The 25,406-nt window shown below is 32.0% G+C and overlaps 2 protein-coding genes across 2 annotated transcripts in view; both read right to left on the bottom strand.

The window, feature by feature from the left end:
• The window catches only part of LOC143047143 (uncharacterized), a 36,826-nt gene extending 34,417 nt beyond the window's left edge, over positions 1-2,409 (bottom strand). The window contains exon 1 of the mRNA XM_076220093.1: positions 2,037-2,409. The gene's annotated coding sequence lies outside the window, so the exon portion shown is untranslated. The remainder of the gene's footprint in view (positions 1-2,036) is intronic.
• Positions 2,410-3,188: 779 nt separating this feature from the next.
• LOC143047144 (uncharacterized) lies at positions 3,189-24,033 on the bottom strand. Its single transcript, XM_076220094.1, has 10 exons — positions 23,649-24,033; positions 15,606-15,698; positions 14,163-14,351; positions 11,884-11,952; positions 11,292-11,564; positions 8,770-8,910; positions 7,097-7,201; positions 6,344-6,505; positions 4,339-4,464; positions 3,189-3,694 (listed from the first exon to the last, which is right to left on the bottom strand). Exons 2-10 carry the CDS (start codon positions 15,669-15,671, stop codon positions 3,437-3,439), a joined length of 1,389 nt encoding a protein of 462 aa, XP_076076209.1. The 5' UTR covers positions 15,672-15,698; positions 23,649-24,033; the 3' UTR covers positions 3,189-3,436.
• Between the last annotated feature and the right edge of the window lie 1,373 nt (positions 24,034-25,406).

A 25,406-nucleotide genomic window follows, 5' to 3' on the forward strand; every position in this document is an offset into this window, starting at 1 on the left:
TCTGGGAATTTTCCTGTATAGATCTTCCAGTTTCTATTAATAAGCAGTGGTCACTTATTTGAAATTTAGAAATTAGTTGTCTATATTCAAAGTTTTGAGAAAGTAGGTATGGTTCAAAGTTATAGCTTTTCTTTATTTTTTTAAAAAGTTGGAGTTTGCTATTCTTTTGTAAATTTAATATTTTATCATTATATAAATTTTCATAGGAGTTTTCTAGATTTTGTTTGTATATTAGCCTATTATTTTTATCCTTATTTTGGTTAACAATTTCTAAATCATTTTGACTTCTGACATGATTTACATAGGAGTACCAAGAATAAATACCTGCATTATGTAAAGTTTTTGCCAAATTTAGTGTCTCTTTTAGTAAGGGACTAGTTTCTTCCCTTAATAGTCTATCATGAAAAAGAAGAGTTTGTCTTTTTATAAAGCAATCAATAGGGTAGCTGCCTAATTCAGATCGAGCAGCTATATTTCAAGAGCATTTTTTTGCTCCTAAAGTTAACTTATTAAATTTATTTAGTACTTTATCAGGTGGACTTTTGTCAATGAAATTAAGAGTATCTACTTTTTTGTTATTTTTATCTCCTTTATAAATTGAAGCTTAATAAAAGGATGAGTATGCATCCATATACCATATTTCACTGTTATAAGTTAATATAGGTCTGACGAGTGAGTTAAATAAATGGTTTGACAAATTTACAGGAGTCTGATGAATCGAATTACAATATGTTTTTATAGAATACATTACTTTCATAGATTTTTTGGCTAATTCTTGTGTTGAATGAATAAGATTTCCATTCTGACTAACAATATTACCATGAAATTTAAACTTTTCCATTTGCTCTAATTTATCACCATTATAATTAAAGGAATGGTTAAGATTTTTCCTATTGTTACTTGTGCTTAAACTGTTAAAATCATAGTTTTAGTTTTTTTTCAATTTACAGTTACCTGCCATTTATCACAGTATTGAGACAAATGGTTTAAACTTGACTGAAGACCCTCTTTAGTTTCAGACATTATCAAAATATCATCAGCAAATAGGAGACTTCGAATATTTGTCTTCTATTTTCAAGGGATCACAGTCATCCTGTTTAAACATTTGAGGTAGATCATTTATGAAAATGTTGAATAGGGTGGGACTTAAATGAGAGTCCATAGAAAAAAAAGTATACCGAAAATATATTTTTAAATGATTTTGATAACTATATAACATACATAAATTGGTGGTATACATGTACTCCACCTCCAGCTTATTTGGTGATTCTCAGGTACATATGATTTCAAAAAAGAGAAACAAGCTTAGAATTATAGATTTTTTTTGTAATAAATGGCAACTAATTTTTTTACAGAAATGTTTAGATGGGCGGTGAAAATTTTTTAAAATTCAAATGGATGCTCGCATCCATTTTTTTTATGATACAAAATATTGAATGCACCAGCCAATCCCTCTGATGATGAATATTGAACAGTCCCCTTTGAACATGAACCGTGGGGATGAAGTTTGGGTAGTTTTGGGAACAAGGAAAAGTAGGTTAAAATTGTAAAATATTATTTCACGTCTGAAAACTGGAAATGGTGAAATAAGCTTGCTTCTCGATAACAATGCGTGTGGTTAAAATAGACAAATTTCGCGAAATCGCACATGTTTTCTATTTGTCGGGATTTAAAGGAAAGAACAAAAACTCGCTTGAAACACAATCGCTTGAATTTTAGTGATACATGTATGGAAAAAAAATACTGTTATATGTATAATATTACATATAACAGTATTTTTGCCATACATATATCACTTAAATTCAAGCGACTGTGTTTCAAACAAGTTTTTTTTGTTCTTTCCTTTAAATCCTGACAAATAGAAAACATGTGCGATTTCGCGAAATTCGTATAAAACAACTGACGTCGGATGTATCCTATTTATATATACATTACACAGTGTTAGCCAAAGAAGGACGTCATATTAGAATAAACAATATTGTACAAAATGTCCTATATTTGCTATATTACATACTTAATAAGGTATCTATACTTACTTTTCAGTCTTTTGCAGAATAGCGCATAATCCATATGATGTATCCTTGAACCTGCGAGACCCGCGGTTACTATATCCAATGAGAGGCCTTCTTACTTCTTCGTGATGAGAGAATTCATTTGCATACAAAATTGAGTTTTGTGATACAAAATTGAGTTTTGTGATACAAAATTGAGTTTTGTAACACAAAATAGACTTCTTTGTTAAATTTTCACTTCTGTTTAACAAAACTCAAAAATAAACACAAAATTAAATTTTGTCACAACAAAAATGACTTTTGTCATTACAAAAATGACTTTTGTCATGACAAAAATGAATTTTGTCGACAAAAATGAATTTTGTCATTACAAAATTCACTTCTGTGTCACAAAAGTCAATTTTGTCCACACAAAAATAAACACAAAATTGAATTTTGTGTGACAGAAGTCAATTTTGTCATGACAAAAATGAATTTTGTGACACAAAAATGACTTTTGTCATGACAAAAATGAATTTTGTCGACAAAAATGAATTTTGTCATTACAAAAGTCATTTTTGTCATGACAAAATTCATTTTTGTCATGACAAAATTGAATTCTGTCACACAAAATACAATTTTGTGAATTCTGTGAAGACAAAATTGACTTTTGTGACACAAAATTGACTCTTGTGGCACAAAATTGACTTTTGTGTTAAATTTTCATTTCTCACGATTTAACAAAACTCAATTTTGTCTACACAAAAATAAACACAAAATTGAATGTTGTGACAAAATCTCAGTTTTGTATGCAAATTAGTTCACAGAATCCAAACCAAACCTGTTTTGCATACAAAATTGACTTTTGTCGCCCAATATTCAAATTAGGTAACAAAAGTAAAGTCTGTGTTACAAAAATGAATTTTGTCATGACAAAACTAACTTTTGTCCACCGAAAGATAATTTTGTATGACAAAATTGAAATTTGTAGTATGCTACAAATTTTGTTAAACTGAACTCGTTTTTGTTGAACAAAACTCACTTTTGTCCGTACAAAATTGAATTTTGTCGACAAAAACACAAGAGTCCCATTCGGCGCCCCGTACATAGTTTTGCAAGACGAAAATGGTTTTGTAATGACAGATTTGAATTTTGTAAACGCAAAATTGATTTTGATTACAAAAAGTGCAAGTCCCATTCAGCACCCTGTAGATGTCCCTCCCATAGATTGTACTTTCCCAGATATAAACTCAACTCAAAAGAACTGAACCAGAGTCAATGAAGCATAAAATGTAGGTCAAAGTGACCTGAGAGTTTCTGAACCGTGGCACACTACCCATGACACTTCCACAGGTGAAGTACCATAACTATACCATGTCTACTTTCTGAGATATGGACCTTAACCAAAGTGTTATGTACGGACTGACTTATGGACAAGGGTAACACTATATGTCACATCCTGTACATGGTTGGGACATAATAAAGCAGTACACTAAAATGAAAAGGGTACAAATATATAACTTCAGTTTTCTTACCTCGCTTTCTGTCATCCAGACAGAATTTAGCACCGTTGGGCCAGTTATCCCAAAGTGTGACAATGGCTTGCCTGACAAAGACGACTCTAGTGCCATCTCCATTGTTGCACCCCTAACAGTAAAAAACTCAGTTGCACTTGACTGTGAGCCAATGAAGTCCATCAGCACCTAACGAAGAAAATAAAATATCATGAACTTCTATTCAAAAAATCTTTTGATAGTCACTGCAATATATTTGGTGATTTAATTCCTAGAGCTCATGATTCTTGTTGAAACAATGAAATATACTAACCAACAAAAGAAACGCCCCACTTATATTAATTTCGTTGGAATTTAAATTCAGATGCCAATATCTTTAAAGTTAATTATAGAAATGAACTGATATTTTGACAGAATGCTTCTGGAATCCGTTATGTATCAAATTCTGTGAAAATGAAGATTTTCCTAATTTTCATTTTTGATTTCTCCAAAAATGAAAAGTGACGTCATTTTGTGACATTATTGAATGTTTTATTCAAGCTCAAAATTGCCAGAATTGACAATATGGTCACATTTTTAACCATTTATAATATTCATCATGTTCATTGTAATGACAACTTGGAAGGGAGGACTCTAAAAATAAATGTTGATTCACACAATAAATTGTCTGTGGAATTTGTAAGAAATTGCCTAACACGCATGGAGCAGCTCCTGCATGATTTGTATAAAATATGTAGAGAATACAACAGAAAATCTACAGACCCTGCACAACCAACTTTGTTCAAAAGGGGTTCAAGTAGCATTGTTTCTGTTCATATTTTACTGAAATTTACCTGAATGTCCTGACATTCCAAGAATTTTCTGGACAGGACTCCCTCTTGCGTTCGTATCTTTATTTCAAATCCATGATCTGAATCTGTTTGCTCAGCGAGCAATCTTGTTTGCCTCCTCAATCTTATCTGTTATAGGAAGCAAGTAAAGTTAAAATTTGAGAATGAGAATATCAACACTTGTGTGAACATGATTAGATACTACTGTTCAAATGAAACATCAAATTCTAGAACACTAACAAGAAAAATTTTGCAATTTTCAATCACGTAAAAGGCATTTACCAAATATAAAAAATGGATGAAAATGATGAAATTAAGACTGTTCAAGCTATAATGCATACAGCTTTTAAAAGTGTGTCAAAATTTTAACTTAATCTGTTGTGAAATAAAAATTCTTTTTTTTCACGGCAGTGGATAATAAAAGGCTGCACTTTAGCGCATGATACGCCTGTTGCTCTTTTAACTTGTCTTTTAATGAATTTATATGATCAACTAGAAATAGTGTGAGCCCTGTCAAATAATGAATAAAAATGCACAAAAAAATTGGCACTATTAAGGCTACCTCAAATTTAACTGAGTTTGTTGTCTTAATTTTTCATCCATACATTCTATCTTGTTCACAACACACTTTCTGAGTACCAAGTACCTTTTATATTTATATTAAAGAACCTTAGTGTCAGAGCACGCTCACATACCCCACGTCCCCAAATTGTCATTGGAGAAATTAAATAAGTTTAAGAAAAAAAAATTGTATAAGAAAAATTAATTTCCTGCCAATATGCAAAACTAAATAGTATGTCTTTATTATCTACAAAATTTCATGAAATTCTGTTATGTGGTTTCAGAGGAGTTGCGATGACAAACTGTTGCAGTAGTACATTAAAGTAAATAAGTTCAAAGGGGCGTAACTCCTAGAAAAAAATTGAATTGCAATTTCCCGTCGATATGCACAACTACATAGTATGTCCTTATTATCTGAAAAGGTTTCATGAAATTCTGTTGTGTGGTTTGAGAGGAGTTGCGATGACAAACTGTTGCAGTAGTACATTAAAGTAAATAAGTTCAAAGGGGCGTAACTCCTAGAAAAAAAATTGAATCGCAAATTTCTGTCAATATGCACAACTACATAGTATGTCCTTATTATCTGAAAAAGGTTTCGTGGAATTCTGTTATGTGGTTTGAGAGGAGTTGCGATGACAAGAAACAGGACTGACGGACGGACTGACGGATCAAAAACATTATACCCTCCGCAACTCGTTGCGTGGGGTATAAAAATGGAAAGGGAGCTTATATGAGTTATTGTCTGAAGTGTGGACAACGGACGGACAACGGTATACCATAATACGTCCCGTCTGAAAGACGACGGGCATATAAAAATGACAAAAAAGACTACAATGACAATGAGGAGCAGCAAGAAGAAACAGTGAAAGTGAAGATGGTGAAAGTGACTCTACTGAAAGTTATGATCTAAATGAGGAAATAGGTGATGAAAGTATGTTATCATAAAATGATATATGCCTCAGGGAACAGTTAGAATCTCAGGGACTGCTAATGTGCTTTCATCCTTGCAACTACTCAATAATAAGTACTAACGTATGACATTCATGGAACCTATTTTTTACAAGAAATTTAATGTTTTAAATTCAACTACAGATTTTACAAATTTTATGTTTTCATCAGATTTTATTAAGTGCTACTTGTTACATCAATAGATATAAACAATTCACCAAAGTTTCATGGACATTGGTGAAAGCCTTTTTGAGTTGTTGTCCAAAGTGTTGAAAATCCCCCCTTTTTTTATGAATAAAGCCCCATAAATCCAAAACTAAAAATCTGAAATTAAAAAAAGACAAAAGGGAGCTTACCTCAGTAGATATAACAATTCACTTAAGTTTCAGGGAAATTGGTGAAAGTGTTTTTGAGTTATTGCCCGGGCGTATAAAAATGTAAGTATAAAGTTGTGGGAATAATTCTTTCTCACACACATCACTGCATATACATTACTTACTAATTCAACTGCCTCAGCAGCTTCAGTAGCTTGCCTCCTTTCTGCTTCCTCTCTTCTTCTTATTTCACGGTCAATAGCCAAAACCTGTGCATACTCTCTGTCTTGCTCACAGCAAAGACAGTTACTACCAAGACCTTCCAGAGTGTGACCAGCTGGGCATGTCTGAAAATAAAACAAACACTTGTCTGTATATTGGAAAACAAATAACTATACAACAAACTTAATTATCTAGAGCAACTGGAAATTGATCAGCTCCATATAACAAGAACGCCAAGGGTACTCCAATAGTCAACCTAAACTTTGTTAACGTGAACTATAAAATCCTAATATACATATCTTCAACACATGAACAAACATAAGACAAATCAAAATCTTTCTTGCATTAAACTGTTGTTTTTTTTCTAAATCCATAGGCTGTAATTTTGCCAAATACCAGTTGACCCAAACAAACAGCAAACTTGATCTGTAACTCATCATAGTAGACTCATATTTCAAATTTCAGCTCAATATCTCAAGCTTTGTAGAAAAAAAACCACCCGTTAAGTTAAAACCTGACAGACAGAGGGACTGACCGACGGAGTGAGTACTAGACCTGCTTTTACCACAGGTGATGCAGGTAAAAACATTCTAGCATAAAACTGCGGGAATAGTTATCCCCTAAATAGGACAGACTGACAGATAAGGGTTAAAAAATATGCAACTAAACTTCAAGTTGTGGGGCACAAATAGATTAAAATAAGCCATAAAACCTACTCTATGGACACTAGTGCTTCTGTCAGCTTCATGACACTCCATTTCACCTGCTTTGTGGTTCTCAATGCCATCCAAGTTGTTTTCCTTGTCATCCTCATCGCTCTCCTTTAAATTCAAATGAAATAGAAATTTCATTAATCTTTTAAAGAGAAACTAGTGAATATGCACAATTATAGGCTTAACATCCACCACTGATTTTAGGCAGTGCAGTACACCAAAAACTTTTAACTAATAGTACGAAAACAGTAGGTTCTTCACTGGACCAAAGACCTTTTTAACGGACATAATTTGATATTTTTTTAGATAAACTTACTGGACATCTAGTCAAGTTCATCAACAACTTTTACTGGACCAAACTTAATTTTACTGGACTTTTGCCAATTTCAATAGATCTTCAGGATGACTGCAAAAAACAGTTTTAAAGCTTTTGTCTATTTGTTTATATGAAGTGTTGGCTAATTTTTACTGGTCAAAATCAATTTTTGTAAGGAGGGGTCGCATAGCATGGCGTAGCCACCTCTTCCATTAGCACACATCCAGAAAATGAACATCATTATGAAATTATTTAGGCAGTACATTTGCAGTGCTGTGCTCAGTGAAAAGTCCCAATATTCAAAACTGCCAAAGTTTGAATTAATGTTTTTCCAAAATATAATACTGATTCAAATAGAAAGAACTGAATGTTTTACTGAGAACAAACAAAATATTGGACATTTAGTACCCGGTCAACACTGTTGTATACAGTATTTATCTCCAGTTTTATGATTATCTGATGATGCATTTATATGTGGTTTTATAGCTATTTTGCTTAACTTTCCTTTAAATTGTGAGTGATAATATGTCTAGTATCATAGATGCCAACCCTGTTTTAACACAATCAGTAACAAATTATCAAATTTTACGTATTTTTGAAAAGCTTTCAGTTATCATTCATAAACTTACATTTACCAATAAAAATTACTGACAAGTGGTTGTTAAGTGATGTGCACTAAAATTTGTCATTTAACATGTTGTCTGTAGCATTAAATAATTGTTCAGATGTTCTCGACTGGTACATTTTCGTTTTGTCAAGGAGAAGTAGAGAAAGGGGGAAGGCTACTTCATAAAATGCAAGTTTGCCTCTTCGGAAGTCAGTTAGTTACTCAACAATTGGTTGATAACTCTCGAGAATTCGAAAGCATTACATTGGCATTTTCTAAATACCAGACCAGGACGGAAAAGTAATGATAAAAATCCGTGTATTACAAATTTAAAATTGAACGACGATGATTGGTAATCTGTAACTATTCCACTTTGAATGTAATAGCGTAGTTTTTATCGCAAAATCGGAAAACTACGCCAAAATCATAATGGTTGGCATCTATGCAGTATCACTGTACAGAGCTCATACGAACATATAATCTCTAAGGCTGTCTTCAAGGGACGAGTGCAATGATAACCCATATATATTGGAAACGCTGGCAGAGATCAAAATAAGCTGTGAACTTTCATGATTTACCAAATGCAATTTTGAGTAAAACTCTGGTGCTGTCAAATTTCAGGTCTGTATTTCGTAAGGATTTCAAAGCTTTTGTGTTAACAACAAATTGTTAACAGGTGACAGAAGGATAAAGTGAAAACTATAGGGTGCCTGCAATGCAGGATGTATTATAAGCATTCTTATCAGAACTTACTATACTTGATGCACTGGGGACAGGTTCTAGTGCCAAAATGTACATTCGTCCCTGTGGGCTCATGGTTATCAAGGTAGTTGCATCAAACCTGACACTCTTGGAAACAAATGGTTTCTTGAGACTTTTATTTCCTGGCATAACCTAGATGAATAATATGGTTGATTTAAAAACTTAAGAATTAATAAAACATCACATATTCTTCTTATAGTGATTCTGGCTTCTGTCTTAAATTTGTATTACCAGTTATCTTATCTGGACCTTTGAGTCAATTATTAGTCCATGTGGACTAGTGCAAGCGAAATGCATACGTGTATTGAGTTTCATCATGATGGCATACTTCCTTCTTGAAAATTCAACTTCAACCTGTAGGTTTACCTGGTATATTAGCCCCCTTTTTATAAGTTCATTACACTGTGTTTAAAAGGCTATTATTTTTTATAAATTTAATCAATTAAATTAATTAAGTATTTCATCGTTACAAAAGTAATCAGAAGTCATACTTCATTTAAAAGTGAGCTAATGCATTTCCCTTTATCATACATAGTTGTTCACACCTGGAACGGTGAACCGTGATGGCTAGAATTCACTGATTGAAGATTAAAAGATCAGAATGGAATATATGCTCATCTTTTACTGTCATTATCCCATCACCTTTGAGGTATTTAAATACCTATTGCCTGACCAGAATAAATTTAAATTGTACAATAGGTATTGTGAGAGCTCATCAACAGGTGGTCATTTAACTACCCAGTAAAAAAATCTTCACTATTCCTAAAAGGTAAAATTTAAATGACTGATAGCTAGCTTGCTTTCCTCATGCATCATGACCAATGTCCAGAATAGACTATTCTATTTAGAGATGGGACATTTTAAGCCATTTCTTTTTGTGTCTCAAAATAGTCAAGATGGAAATTTCAATCAGTGAATTTAGTTTATAAAAAAGGCGATATATGTTTGCTTCATGGTGTTTTTAATGTGGGATGTATTTTAAGTTTTTGATCCTAAATGGAATTAAAGTGTTTGTGAAATGGATTTTTTTGGATAGCCCAATTATTTGTGAATAATTCTACAAGATGAATTATGTGTGGCGTAGTGTTTTCTAATGGGATATATTTTCATGTTATATTAAGATTCCTGAAATGGAATAGCAGTGATGCTAAGTTTCATTTGATATTAAGGATCTACTTCAATTGGAATTACTGTTTAAAAATTTATTTTCAATATATATCAAAAAAAAGTACAAATGGCTTAGTGAATAGAAATTTCAATGCTTTATTCTTCATTATGAAAGTGGGATTTACCAGCAATGATTTATTTGTGATTGTAAGCAAAATGAATAAATATACAATACATATCTTTATTAGAAAGAACAAATAGTGTATTTAATGTAAAATATCCCATACCTAAATAGAATAGTTCATTCAGGACATTAAACATGAGGAAAGCAAGCTAGCTACATGTATCATTCATTTAAATTCATTTAAATTAGCTCTGTCAAAAACAAACCAGGTAAATCTACAGGTAGTTAAATGACCACCTGTTGATAATAGCTCTCACAATACCTGTTGTACAATTTAAATGGACAAATTGTATTGACAATTTTTAAACTGGTCAGGCAATAGGTAGTTTACTACCACAAAGCTTATTGGATAGGCACAGTAATTATCTCGAGTTTAACCACGCATTCAACATTCACAAAGTGTCACATAATAAGGGCTATTCCATTTAAACATAGATCAACCCCCAGGAAGGCATTTTGAAACCACTTCTAGTGGTGGGTGCCCTTTTCAAAGTTTTGATGAGGACAATCCTTCAAAATTTGTAAAAATGCTTCTCTGGGTGGCTGCCCTATTGTCATAGTGCCTTCCTGGGGGTTGATGTATGTTTAAATGGAATAGCCCTAATACCCATTGTCAGAATCAAGCATGTATTTTTAATACACTATTGCATGATCATGTCAGTTTCATTTGTTTGTTTAAAATATTTGTAGTAAAAACATCATAAAAATGTTCTATTGTATGATTAACTTTTATTACTAAATTTCATATAAAAAATCCGCATATAAATCCTACAATCTCATTTTAAAAGTTGTATGGCTATCACTTGTTTTTAGTTGGTTGATAGCTACACTAAAAGTCGTTGATGCACTTTAAATGCCCTTATCATATATATGGCTAACGAACAAGACTCAAATGAGATTTATTTCACTCCCAGCATGCAAAAAGACTTCAACTACGTCAAATTAGTCAGGAAGTTTGAAGGAATAAAATTAATAATTCCCCATTTTCTTCTTTATTAGTTTTAATTCAAAATAAAACTTGGTGAATATGTTTTTTTTATGGAATTATGAACATAAGATGATAAGTGAAAAAACGTGAAGTTTCCCTTTAATGCCACCCAACTGAAGTCAATTTTATCAGCCAAAACAACATAAAATGTTTGTTTTCTTTTTTTTGTGTCTTACAATGCCTGGTCTAACTAATTAACAATCAAACCAAGCAGCACCTAAGATCAATCAATACCTGCAGATATGCGAAACTGAAATCCCCAAAAAGGGAATTTATTTCACTCCTTACAGCATCTTCTTTGTCAACCGAAGAAAATGTAATTTTTCCCACCATGTTCCTCTTTGCCAACTCTGTTATCATGTTTGACGTAGGCATAGTGTAGGTGTCAAGATGTGATGATGTTGTGTGAGGCAGTATTACAACGTCTTTTGTGATAACTCGTCCCCTCCTCTTTCCCTTGACTTCAACCGTCACTGCCCTTGTGCGCTTGGGACGTCTAAGAACAGGCTGTTTAAAAATATTTCAAATGAAAATTTGTATTATCATGCCAACTTATTTATGACATCAATAAAAATATATACAAATTTACAGTATAGCTGTCCTCTTTTGCAAAACACTGCCTGCCATGAGATTTTTTTTTATAGTATATATGGTAATAACTAGATCATGTAAAGGCCAGGTGAACAGAGACTGTAACCATTATTAATACTTAAGACATGTCTCCTGCCACAATTTTGTTGTTTTTTTACACATGATTTCCCTTGAAATAATATAATAATTAATGTAACTTACAAATAAATACTCAACTTACCATTACCATACTCACCATACTTGATTGCTGCACAAAGTCATCTTCAGACTCTGCCCTCAAAAGGGACAATGTAGCACTAGAATTCTGAAAACAAACATTCATCAAGCATTCTTAATATATTGCAAACAATACATGGAACCCTACTGGCTTCAATGGGTGCAGCTTGTTGATAAGACCACACAGGTTGAACCCTGAACAGTAAAGACAAGTATGGACTCGGACTAACACATGACTCGTCAAAAATCTGTATATCAAATCAATATTTTTAAGCTACATGAAAAAGAAGTTCTGAAAACAGATAGTTTGGGCTTTTTTCTAAGTCCAAGGACCTACAAATCATAAGACTAGAACCCAATTGAAACATTATCTGTAATTATTCATAAAAAGACAAAGTGAAATTACAGACTGTTTATCATTTGTAAGTTTGTTAAAATATTAAAACATCAATTGACATGACTAATTGGCTGAGCAATAAACACTAAAACAGTAAATGTTATGTAATCATGTCACACCCCAATCCGTTAATCTGCAGTGGTTTCTTGTCACGTATCAAATAGTCTACTGATTGAGGTGGCACCCAACACTTTCACTACAATAAATTTGGCTCATTTAATTTTCATAAAATTTTGTCAAAGTATTTTCTGTGACACTTTAACTAAAATATGAAAATATAAAAAAATTGAACCAACCGTTTTGTCAGAAAAATTACACTGGTTATATAGCAATTTGACAAACACCAATTTTGATCAATCGGAAAAGCCTAATATTCCTTTTACAACACAACATAATTAAAATGTTTAGCCGATTTTACAGAGTTATCTCCCTGTAGTGTTAGGTACCACCTTAACAACAAAACACAACACCTACAGCATTAGATGCTCTTTTGATCAAGTCATTTCTTTCATATAATTGTGTAACTGTTTTAACAAGCCTGCACGTGAATTGGCTCAATGACACTAATTGCATATCTAAAAACTATACTCATAAAGTTAACATGCTAACATTCCTAAGGTTCATGTATAATGAAAGCCGTAAAAGGGGACGGGCGTCAATTATAGAACTAGCATATGCAAATATTATAAATCATTGATGTAATAGAACTTAAAATGTACTAAGAAAGTTCAAGGTAGATATTAATTGTCAGGAAAATATGACACAACATGCTTTTGTATTTAACTTTTTTCACTTTATAATTGTAAAATGGTAATTTTAAAACAGTCGATGTGGATTTAGTTGGTAATTAAATCGCAAGAAAAAGACAGCAAGAAAATAACCTGGTTTACAGTATTTGTGTAATTAATAAATTCTCTAAGTCCAAAGACCATAACTTCACCAAAAATCATCAGACCAGGACATAATTCAAAACTGATCTGTAACTAGTCATAATAAAACTATAAACCTGACGCTGAAAAGTATAGAAAACTGATTATTTTTGTGGAAGTCCTTATTAGTAGGACCACAACAACAAAAAATCATCCTACATAAACCAAATTTGAACTTGATCTGTAACTGGTCATGTTTATTAAACTATATACCAAATATCAAATCAATATCTTCAAGCACGATTTAAAAAAGTGTGGAAAACTGATTTGCGGTGACTGATGGACAGACAGACGTGAAAACATACTAGCTCTTGATGAAGTTTAAGAATTAAGATAAAATTTAAAAAAACAAATTTTTTTGATTTGTCCAAAGAACATGAATGTCAACGCCTAAAAAAAGTTTGGTGAACAGGATATTGACATTCCACCTTAATGAAAGTTGCAAAAACACACATTACAAACCCTCATGCTGACGCTGTATGCACGTTTTTTAATCATTCCCATGGACAGTTCTTACGTTTTAGTTCACAAAAATGTAACACTGAAATTCAATGAAATTATATAAACTAGAGGCGCCTAGGAACCTGAATCCCTCAACTAATTACCTTAACCTACATGTTTCAGGGGCCATAACTCCAACATCTGTCAACCGATCTTTCTGAAAATCTTAACAATCATTTTGTGCAGAATACTCTAAGAAACAATCATGCAAACTATTGGATGCAAGGTGATTGCAAAAGCTCACCCTACCTTTGAGGAAGGCGAGCTAAAAATGTCTGGAAAATAGAGTACAACTCATGCTAAACATCAAATTTCAAACCATTCTCATGGACATGGAAAATTCCAAAGTATTAGCTGAGGAAAATATGCAGGACATACATTAGCACCTACAGACAGAACAGAAGGTAAAACTTACATCAACCCATCAAGACGGGGCAATAAAAGGCGGCATAAAATAAGCAATTATCTTACCATCCTTGCCGATGGTATACGTAAACGGCTTGGGGAAAAGATCTGCCTTGGATGTGACTGCTTTGAGCTCTCAGTCTGTGATGCAATCTGTGACTGTCTCTCTGGTTGAGTTACTTCAGACTGTATTGACAAAGCATCTGATGCTGATGAAGATTGAGTGGCAAGCAATGGTTGAATAGTCTGCAGGAACTGGCAGAAAAAGGATAGATAGAACATTAAATATTTAATTAGTAAAATTTAAACTAATAAATTAATAGGGAATATGCCGGAAGGACAGACAGATGGACATACAGATGGACAAGGGTAAATCTTAATGCCCCTGTCATCTTACGGGGGGTGGGGGTGCATACGAAACTCTATAAATATAGATCTTTGCCTCTTTGCTAAGCTTCTGCACCATTCACTTAAAATGATTCAATTTATGTCCCAAACCATTTCCTGTTCATTTATAGGATATTCAAACTACAACTCGGGGAAAATAAATAAATGAAGAATGTGTATTAAAGGACTTGGATGTCCATGCGGGCAAAATGGATTGAATCATGCATAATCGGGACAAGAACAAAATGGAAAAGGAGAATTACTCAGGAACAGTGAAAGTGACGCCACCCAAATAGGAACAAGATCTGTGTTTTATGGTACTTAGCATTTCATATACTATCTTTTCTCAGGTAAAAAGGGGCACAACTCAAGAACGGCAAAAGTGACAGCACCTAAATTTGAACCTGATCTGTATTGTGTACATTGTAGTACGTAATAAACATTTGTGTATAAGTTTTAAATCATTTGCCTTGGTTGAGGCAAACATTAGTTATAGAACAGGACCCAACTATTTTTCATATATACATGTACATAAAGACAAGGGTAAAGCTTAATGCCCCCGTCAATGTACAGGGGGGGGATAAGAACAGTATGGTCCCATACATGTAACTCCAACAAAATTGGTTGATATTAAAATGGAGGTGCAGTATGATGTAGTACTTATGGAAACTAGCGATCCTGAAAAATTTAAAGAAATCGGATTAGTGGTCGATGAGGAATTGCATCCACAAAATGTTCCCTTAGTGTACAATAATAAGAAATAGTCAATTAGTCACATAACTCCGACAAAAGGGGTCAGTTCAACAACAACAAAATATGCGATACATAGTAATGGTGGCCTCTAAGTAAGATTCCAAGGATAACAGCAATTATGTAAAGGCATTGTTTGATAAACCATGCACCCTTAGAATCGGTACTGCGTCTATCTGGCCCACAGTAAATGTTTCAGTGCGTTCTTTATCATTTTACTGTGTCAATGAAGCCAAGTGGCAGCCTAAAGTGATCCCTGAAAGTTTGGACAGAATTTCAGTTATCAAAATTGTTGGTTTAGGCAGACTTTAATGTACAAACAAATTACTCTGTCTCATGGTGTTCAGTTTCATTCATATATTAAATTCTTACCTGTCCAAATTGTTGCAACAACACACTGTTGTTAGCAGGTAGTGGAGGATCATTATTCTCATTCATCACAACTCAATTGTTCGGCAAAGCTTTCTTTGAAAATAAAAAAAAAATCATTTTTTTATGCATTCAATAGGAAAATCTACTAAAAATTATCAATTACAATTTCAGAATCTATACAACTGATTATCCATGACGATTACTTGCTCAAGAGCCTTTTAATTTTTATAATTTGTTTGCCAACACAAAAATATAATTGATTCTAAATTTTGAGGGAAAAAAATATTCAAAGGAAGAAGAAAAAATATTCTGAGGGAGGATGCATACCATAAAAATAATGTTAAGAGGGTGGTGAAGGGTTATATTCGTGCAAGGTTTCCAACTGTTTTAATTTACTGTGTTTTCGTGTTTAGACATTTTATTTCTCCTTTTCTTGTGTTAGGGTCAGTGTGTGTGCTTCGTGTTTCCCCTTAAATATTTCCCATTTTTCGTGTCAGTTAGCTTCAATTTCTCGTGCTTAAAATATCACACATTTGATTGAAAAGTAGGCCAGAAATGATTTATAAGTCAGCCCAGCACTAAAATGTGACTCAAAGTATCCATGATCATTGATAATGACTGCATGATCTCCAATAATGGCTGAATAATAACTTCTATCACTTATTGCTTTAATATTTATGATCTTATTTCTCGTTTCACAATTTTATTTCACATGTTTCGTGTTCAGTTCCCCCCTGTTAAGTTTGAAAAAATAATTTGTTGTGACGTGTCTTAAAAATAAATATTTGGCCAGAAAAAAAAACATGACCCCCCCCCCCTTTTAAAGTTAAATGATCAGTCCCTTCTGTAGGAAGAGTTCATGTGTTTTCGTTATTTTTTGTTTATTTTTTACAACAATCACCATTATTTTTTTTCCGCCTTGCTCTACTCGGCAGCAATACACTCCATTATTTAAAGAAGGCCATCGTCATTTGCCGGCTCAACGAAATGTCCTTTGTAATCTCTATCAGTGTTATCAGTTCTCGACAATGTAACAAACTTTTTTCCAGTTGGGCCAGTTCTTCAAATAAATGTGGTCAAAGTTGATTGTGTTAATTTAGTAGATACTTGTATCCCCTTATCCTCACGATGTTCTCTTGCGTAAATAAAAAAAAATCATAACATCCGTTGTTGTGCTCAATTTTGACATTGTGTGCAAAAGGTCATCAGTTCTTGATAGTTGTCAAAAGTATAGTATGGTATGCATGTTTGATATTAATAGAAGATTTAAAATTACTCAAATTGAAGAAAAATATCAATTAGTATCATTTGTCTCTAGAAATGAATAATAATTTTTTTTTAGCCTTATTGGTCAATTTAGACATCTTTAACAGATATCCTAGGAATTATCTCTCAAGGACAAAAATAAAATATATGCATTGAATATTTATAATTATCTTTAATACATATTTTAGATGGTTTTAAATTAATAAACCAATTCTTATGTGTTATAAGATGTTGTCACAGCTGTTATTAATTTTTACTGTCATAGTAACAATATTTAAGGGCATTACTTTTCCGATAATTGAATTGGATTAAATTTAAAAGTTCATAAGATATGATATTTAAAAACTTGCTAGGCCAAAATTAAAAATATGTTTGTTTCCCTTTCCCCCCCCCCCCCTTTCCTGAAAATAATTTGTTTCAATTTTTGGAAAGTGCTTGAAAGCTGAAGGATTGATAATCTAAATAAAATTAAATACAATAAAATTGAGCACAAACAACTGATAAGTGGCCTGGACTGGACAAGTCAAACAATGGACCACTTTCGAGTTCATCCGTCACCGGCAAAAACTCGTCAATTATGCACTCCTTTATGACGTCACTTACCAGATAGAGGAGCTCGCCTGTATCCCTGCACTATTTACGTTCATCAAGCGTCTTAGTGATCGTCTTTGTGCAGGATAAACTAGAAATAATGGTTGCTCTGTAGGTACTTACTGACAATTCCCTAATGACAGCAGTGTTGATTGTCAATTTTGAGAATTCAATTTGCCGAATAATTCGTACAATATAGAATTATAGTTTTCCAACCACTCTCTCAACATTGGGAGGAAGTGACGACGCCCCTAAACGCAAAAATGACGGTGATAAAGGCGCGTATAATTGACGAGTTTTTTCCAGTGACGGATGAACTTGAAAGTGGTCTATTCATGTGACCATGCTATGACAATCACTACCAGTTCAAAAAAAAAAAAAAAAAAGAACCTGCCTTCCTGGTCTGTTTACAAAGGGTAGACCCGGGGGAGGGGAAACAGACATTCTTTTAAATGTGGTTTTATTTAGGGACTGTTCAATATTTAACTGCGAGATTGGCATGTGCAAACTTGGGCAGGGCAAAATCATTTTTTACTAAGAATAGTGACAGGGGCAGACCCTAGCTTTTTTGTTGGGAAAAATCAAACTGTTAATGTGGGACTCAACCTTATTTCTATTAATTTATATATAAAATATTCAATTAACATTTTAATATATATAAAACATTAAATATTTCATTAACTTTATCAACAACTAAACTCCAAGAGGTGAACCAACGCCTGTGTGAATCATTTCGATAGAGTCCCTGAAGTGGATACCTTGATATGCCGGGTTGTCAAATTATGCAAATGAATGCAACATTTAAATAATACTCCAAATTGACAACAACACTTCAAATGGTCTGCAATTTTATTTGCTGTGGTCTACATGTATCGCCTGCAAGGCAGGCTTCATCAGGACAATTTTTATACAGAAATTCATCCCTGAAGTACTTAAAGTGGTGCATTAAATTTGACGTCATGGTGAGAGAAACAATGAAAAGTGAAATTAGCAATAGAGTTCTAAATAGATAAGATAAATATAGAAAATTAAAGTTTCTTTACAATGTAAATTGAGTTCGTTTTACTATTATATGATACATGAAATTGTTCTAAAGCCTAGCTTGGTATCTAATTTGAAGTGTTGTTGTCAATTTGGAGTATTATTTATCAACAATTGTTTCCTATCAAATAGTTTAATTCCATTTGCATTTAACTTCAAATTTTCAAATCTTGTGTTAAGTAATCACAAAATGTAATATTTAGGACTAATTTGCATGGAGTATGCTTGTAAAGGTCTGTAACAATCTTATGACTTGAAAAAAATAACAGTTGCTATCACTGACAGTCATGATTTACTGAAAACAATTGTAGAATTTGCCTATTCAACATGTAGTATATATCTCTAAATGAGTTAAGATTTTACATGTATTGTAAGAACAGTATAAACATGACATAATGGCCTTATTCTATGAAAATCTCAGGTCATTTTATGAAGTTACAGAAATTCTCAAAGTTGACTATTAGTATCTGAATTTAGTCCTAACTGAAAATTCTCATTTTCTCTTTTGATTTAAAAGGATAAAATTTGACACCAATAAATATAAATGAAAAACAAATTTTCCAATATGTACATGATGTAAGAACAGTATAAAAATATTGAAAAAGGAGACAAGTTGTATGAAAATCTCACATAATTTGAAAAAGTTAGACATTTTCTAATGTTAACTATATGAATTTAATTCCAAATGAAAAGTCTATTTTTTTTTACATAATAATTAAGTTCATATCATTTGAGCATAAAAATCTTAATGAAAATAAACTGTGCACTTTGTAAGAACAGTACAATTATGGATATAGCTTCCCATTTGATTTAAAAAGGTAATGGTCATTTTCAAAGATAGACTGATAGATTTTAAGTAGTCCCTTTTAAAACTAAAGTTCATTTTCAAATTAGGATGGATTCATATATATATACTGTCTAAACTGCAATATTTTTTTTTGTCACAAGTTTGTACCTTTCTACAATTTTTTTATTCCAATTTCATATGCATTAAACTAAGAAAGATGCGCGCAAGCCTATTGTTTCACTCCCCTGTAAATGTACCTATGTGTCCCCCAGTAGAAATAAACAGCTGCGCCATGAGCTCATGATACGCCCGACGTCTTATGTCGAAATTATATGCAATACTCATAAATAGTTTCTGAGAAAGTTTTAAGCAATAACCATATATAGTTTTTGAGACAGGGCGGGAAACCCCAGACCCTGGTTTGTTTTTTTTACAAAAAACTAAATATCACTAAAATAAAATTTTGAATCAAAACCAAAAAGTATACAGATCTTTAGATTAATATAACAAAGAAGTGTGTAAAGTTTTAAGCAATAATCATAAATTATTTTTGAGATACGGCGCGACAAAATTGTAAAAAAAACTCCCCTGTTTAACAAAATACTCAATAACTCAAAAATAAAATTTTGAATCATCACCAAAAAGTATACAGATCTTTAGATCAATATAACAAAGAAGTGTGTAAAGTTTAAAGTAATAATCATAAATTGTTACAGATACGGCACAACATGTAAAATAAACTTCCCCCTTTTTTACAAAATACTCAATCACTCAAAAATGAAATTTTGAATCATCATCAAAAAGTATACAGATCTTAAGATTAATATAACAAAGAAGTGTGTAAAGTTTGTAGCAATAATCATAAATAGATTTTGAGATATGGCGCGACATGTAAAAAAAAACCTCCCCCTTTTTTACAAAATACACAATAACTCAAAAATGAAATTTTGAATTATCAACAAAAAGTATACAGATATTAAGATTAATATAACTAAGAAGTGTTTTAAGTTTTAAGCCATAATCAAGAATCGTTTTTAAGATACAGTGCGACATGTGAAAACAACACACTCCTGTTTCAGTTACAAAGTGTCGTAAATCAAAAAGTTTAAATCTAATTTTCACAAAAAAGTATACAGATCATTTGACCATCATAAAAAACAACTATATTAAGTTTCATTAAATTTGGATAAGTTGTTCTCAAGTTACGGTGCGACATGTTTACGCCGGACAGACAGACGGACGGACAACCGACATGTGTATACCATAATACATCCGGTCAAAGTTTTTACGGGCGTATAAAAACAGATATTGTAGGATGGGCTATATTCTGGTTGATAAATCAAAAAACCTTTGTTTGTGAGTTGATAAATTATACTGCATCTATATATAAATGTAATAAGTCACTAATCATATCCACTGAATTCCAGGATAGACCACTTTCGAGTTCATCCGTCACCGGCAAAAACTCGTCAATTATGCACGCCTTTATGACGTCATTTACCAGATAGAGGGGCTCGCCTGTATCCCTGCACTATTTACGTTCATCAAGCGTCTTGGTGATCGTCTTTGTGCAGGATAAACTAGAAATAATGGTTGCTCTGTAGGTACTTACTGACAATTCCCTAATGACAGCAGTGTTGATTGTCAATTTTGAGAATTCAATTTGCCGAATAATTCGTACAATATAGAATTATAGTTTTCCAACCACTCGCTCAACATTGGAAGGAAGTGACGACGCCCCTAAACGCACAATTGACGGTGATAAAGGCGCGTATAATTGACGAGTTTTTTCCGGTGACGGATGAACTCGAAAGTGGTCTATTGTTTTTTTTTTTAGAGGGGACAATAAATGAGCATTTCTGACTGTCAACAGTTTGGTGGTGCATTCTATAATGAATTTTCTTTTTTTTCTTTTTTTATATTATAATTTTCTTTATTGAAAAGCACTTTACGCCCATATGGACCAATGGCTTAAAACATTATACATAATATACAGTTAACATAAAACAATGAAAATAAACAACGGAGACACTTTGAACTATAATTTGTCTTTTTTTTAAATCAATATATATATAAGAGATTCAAATTATATCAAGGACTCCCTGCCCTCAGTGTTAGTGAATTTTTTAAAAAGGAGCCTAATTTGCAAGTGTCCTGTTTTGTTTCAGGATTGAGGATATGTTTTAATTTATCTATATCATTTAAGTTATTACATTTATTTTCATTTAAAAATTCTTTTCTTAAATGTTCCTTTATTTTACATTTAAAAAAGAAATGAAACTCATCATCTAGTACATCACAATGTGTACATAGTCTTAAATCTCTGGGAATTTTCCTGTATAGATCTTCCAGTTTCTATTAATAAGCAGTGGTCACTTATTTGAAATTTAGAAATTAGTTGTCTATATTCAAAGTTTTGAGAAAGTAGGTATGGTTCAAAGTTATAGCTTTTCTTTATTTTTTTAAAAAGTTGGAGTTTGCTATTCTTTTGTAAATTTAATATTTTATCATTATATAAATTTTCATAGGAGTTTTCTAGATTTTGTTTGTATATTAGCCTATTATTTTTATCCTTATTTTGGTTAACAATTTCTAAATCATTTTGACTTCTGACATGATTTACATAGGAGTACCAAGAATAAATACCTGCATTATGTAAAGTTTTTGCCAAATTTAGTGTCTCTTTTAGTAAGGGACTAGTTTCTTCCCTTAATAGTCTATCATGAAAAAGAAGAGTTTGTCTTTTTATAAAGCAATCAATAGGGTAGCTGCCTAATTCAGATCGAGCAGCTATATTTCAAGAGCATTTTTTTGCTCCTAAAGTTAACTTATTAAATTTATTTAGTACTTTATCAGGTGGACTTTTGTCAATGAAATTAAGAGTATCTACTTTTTTGTTATTTTTATCTCCTTTATAAATTGAAGCTTAATAAAAGGATGAGTATGCATCCATATACCATATTTCACTGTTATAAGTTAATATAGGTCTGACGAGTGAGTTAAATAAATGGTTTGACAAATTTACAGGAGTCTGATGAATCGAATTACAATATGTTTTTATAGAATACATTACTTTCATAGATTTTTTGGCTAATTCTTGTGTTGAATGAATAAGATTTCCATTCTGACTAACAATATTACCATGAAATTTAAACTTTTCCATTTGCTCTAATTTATCACCATTATAATTAAAGGAATGGTTAAGATTTTTCCTATTGTTACTTGTGCTTAAACTGTTAAAATCATAGTTTTAGTTTTTTTTCAATTTACAGTTACCTGCCATTTATCACAGTATTGAGACAAATGGTTTAAACTTGACTGAAGACCCTCTTTAGTTTCAGACATTATCAAAATATCATCAGCAAATAGGAGACTTCGAATATTTGTCTTCTATTTTCAAGGGATCACAGTCATCCTGTTTAAACATTTGAGGTAGATCATTTATGAAAATGTTGAATAGGGTGGGACTTAAATGAGAGTCCATAGAAAAAAAAGTATACCGAAAATATATTTTTAAATGATTTTGATAACTATATAACATACATAAATTGGTGGTATACATGTACTCCACCTCCAGCTTATTTGGTGATTCTCAGGTACATATGATTTCAAAAAAGAGAAACAAGCTTAGAATTATAGATTTTTTTTGTAATAAATGGCAACTAATTTTTTTACAGAAATGTTTAGATGGGCGGTGAAAATTTTTTAAAATTCAAATGGATGCTCGCATCCATTTTTTTTATGATACAAAATATTGAATGCACCAGCCAATCCCTCTGATGATGAATATTGAACAGTCCCCTTTGAACATGAACCGTGGGGATGAAGTTTGGGTAGTTTTGGGAACAAGGAAAAGTAGGTTAAAATTGTAAAATATTATTTCACGTCTGAAAACTGGAAATGGTGAAATAAGCTTGCTTCTCGATAACAATGCGTGTGGTTAAAATAGACAAATTTCGCGAAATCGCACATGTTTTCTATTTGTCGGGATTTAAAGGAAAGAACAAAAACTCGCTTGAAACACAATCGCTTGAATTTTAGTGATACATGTATGGAAAAAAAATACTGTTATATGTATAATATTACATATAACAGTATTTTTGCCATACATATATCACTTAAATTCAAGCGACTGTGTTTCAAACAAGTTTTTTTTGTTCTTTCCTTTAAATCCTGACAAATAGAAAACATGTGCGATTTCGCGAAATTCGTATAAAACAACTGACGTCGGATGTATCCTATTTATATATACATTACACAGTGTTAGCCAAAGAAGGACGTCATATTAGAATAAACAATATTGTACAAAATGTCCTATATTTGCTATATTACATACTTAATAAGGTATCTATACTTACTTTTCAGTCTTTTGCAGAATAGCGCATAATCCATATGATGTATCCTTGAACCTGCGAGACCCGCGGTTACTATATCCAATGAGAGGCCTTCTTACTTCTTCGTGATGAGAGAATTCATTTGCATACAAAATTGAGTTTTGTGATACAAAATTGAGTTTTGTGATACAAAATTGAGTTTTGTAACACAAAATAGACTTCTTTGTTAAATTTTCACTTCTGTTTAACAAAACTCAAAAATAAACACAAAATTAAATTTTGTCACAACAAAAATGACTTTTGTCATTACAAAAATGACTTTTGTCATGACAAAAATGAATTTTGTCGACAAAAATGAATTTTGTCATTACAAAATTCACTTCTGTGTCACAAAAGTCAATTTTGTCCACACAAAAATAAACACAAAATTGAATTTTGTGTGACAGAAGTCAATTTTGTCATGACAAAAATGAATTTTGTGACACAAAAATGACTTTTGTCATGACAAAAATGAATTTTGTCGACAAAAATGAATTTTGTCATTACAAAAGTCATTTTTGTCATGACAAAATTCATTTTTGTCATGACAAAATTGAATTCTGTCACACAAAATACAATTTTGTGAATTCTGTGAAGACAAAATTGACTTTTGTGACACAAAATTGACTCTTGTGGCACAAAATTGACTTTTGTGTTAAATTTTCATTTCTCACGATTTAACAAAACTCAATTTTGTCTACACAAAAATAAACACAAAATTGAATGTTGTGACAAAATCTCAGTTTTGTATGCAAATTAGTTCACAGAATCCAAACCAAACCTGTTTTGCATACAAAATTGACTTTTGTCGCCCAATATTCAAATTAGGTAACAAAAGTAAAGTCTGTGTTACAAAAATGAATTTTGTCATGACAAAACTAACTTTTGTCCACCGAAAGATAATTTTGTATGACAAAATTGAAATTTGTAGTATGCTACAAATTTTGTTAAACTGAACTCGTTTTTGTTGAACAAAACTCACTTTTGTCCGTACAAAATTGAATTTTGTCGACAAAAACACAAGAGTCCCATTCGGCGCCCCGTACTACGTACTTGACAGCGTAACGGGTATTTGAAAAATCTTCAGAAGTGAAGTAAATAGACAATAGTAGTGCATTGACTTGACATATAAACGATACAAGGATTAGGCCCGAAACGGGAAAAAAGCTCTGCTATCAAGAAAAAAAAATATTTTCAATTGTTGTTATTTTGATATTCGGTTTATTTATTTAAATTTTGGTAAATACCCCTTTCAAAAGGCCTGATATCTGGGTGAGAAATATACATCACATTGAACATGATGAAATGTACATCACCAGTTGAAACCCATCGATGGTGAACGAATGCGTTTAATATCAACAATAAGCATAACACACAATGATTTATAGGTTTTAAAGTAAAAATATTAACAAGTGAAATACGTTTTTCCAACAATTGTAAAAGAAATAAGTTTGAGTCGTTCCACGCTTCGTTGTATAGTAAATTAGAACTTTAAGCATTGTCTATAAAATAACTTGATGTAGATTCAATTCATTGTCGTTTAAACTGCCAATTTTTGATTGGTCTAGCCGAGAGGGTGACATTCCAAAAAATTGTCACCCGCTCAGCCATGTGATAGAGTAAATTAACACCTTCGTATTAGGCAATCAAAATATGGCATTTTAACATGATGTTTAATAATACTTTAATATTACACTTTTTATATCAGTTTTCAATATTCATGGCCTAAATTCATTGTTCATG

This window comes from Mytilus galloprovincialis, chromosome 10, assembly GCF_965363235.1.
Source record: "Mytilus galloprovincialis chromosome 10, xbMytGall1.hap1.1, whole genome shotgun sequence".
NCBI lineage: Eukaryota > Metazoa > Mollusca > Bivalvia > Mytilida > Mytilidae > Mytilus > Mytilus galloprovincialis.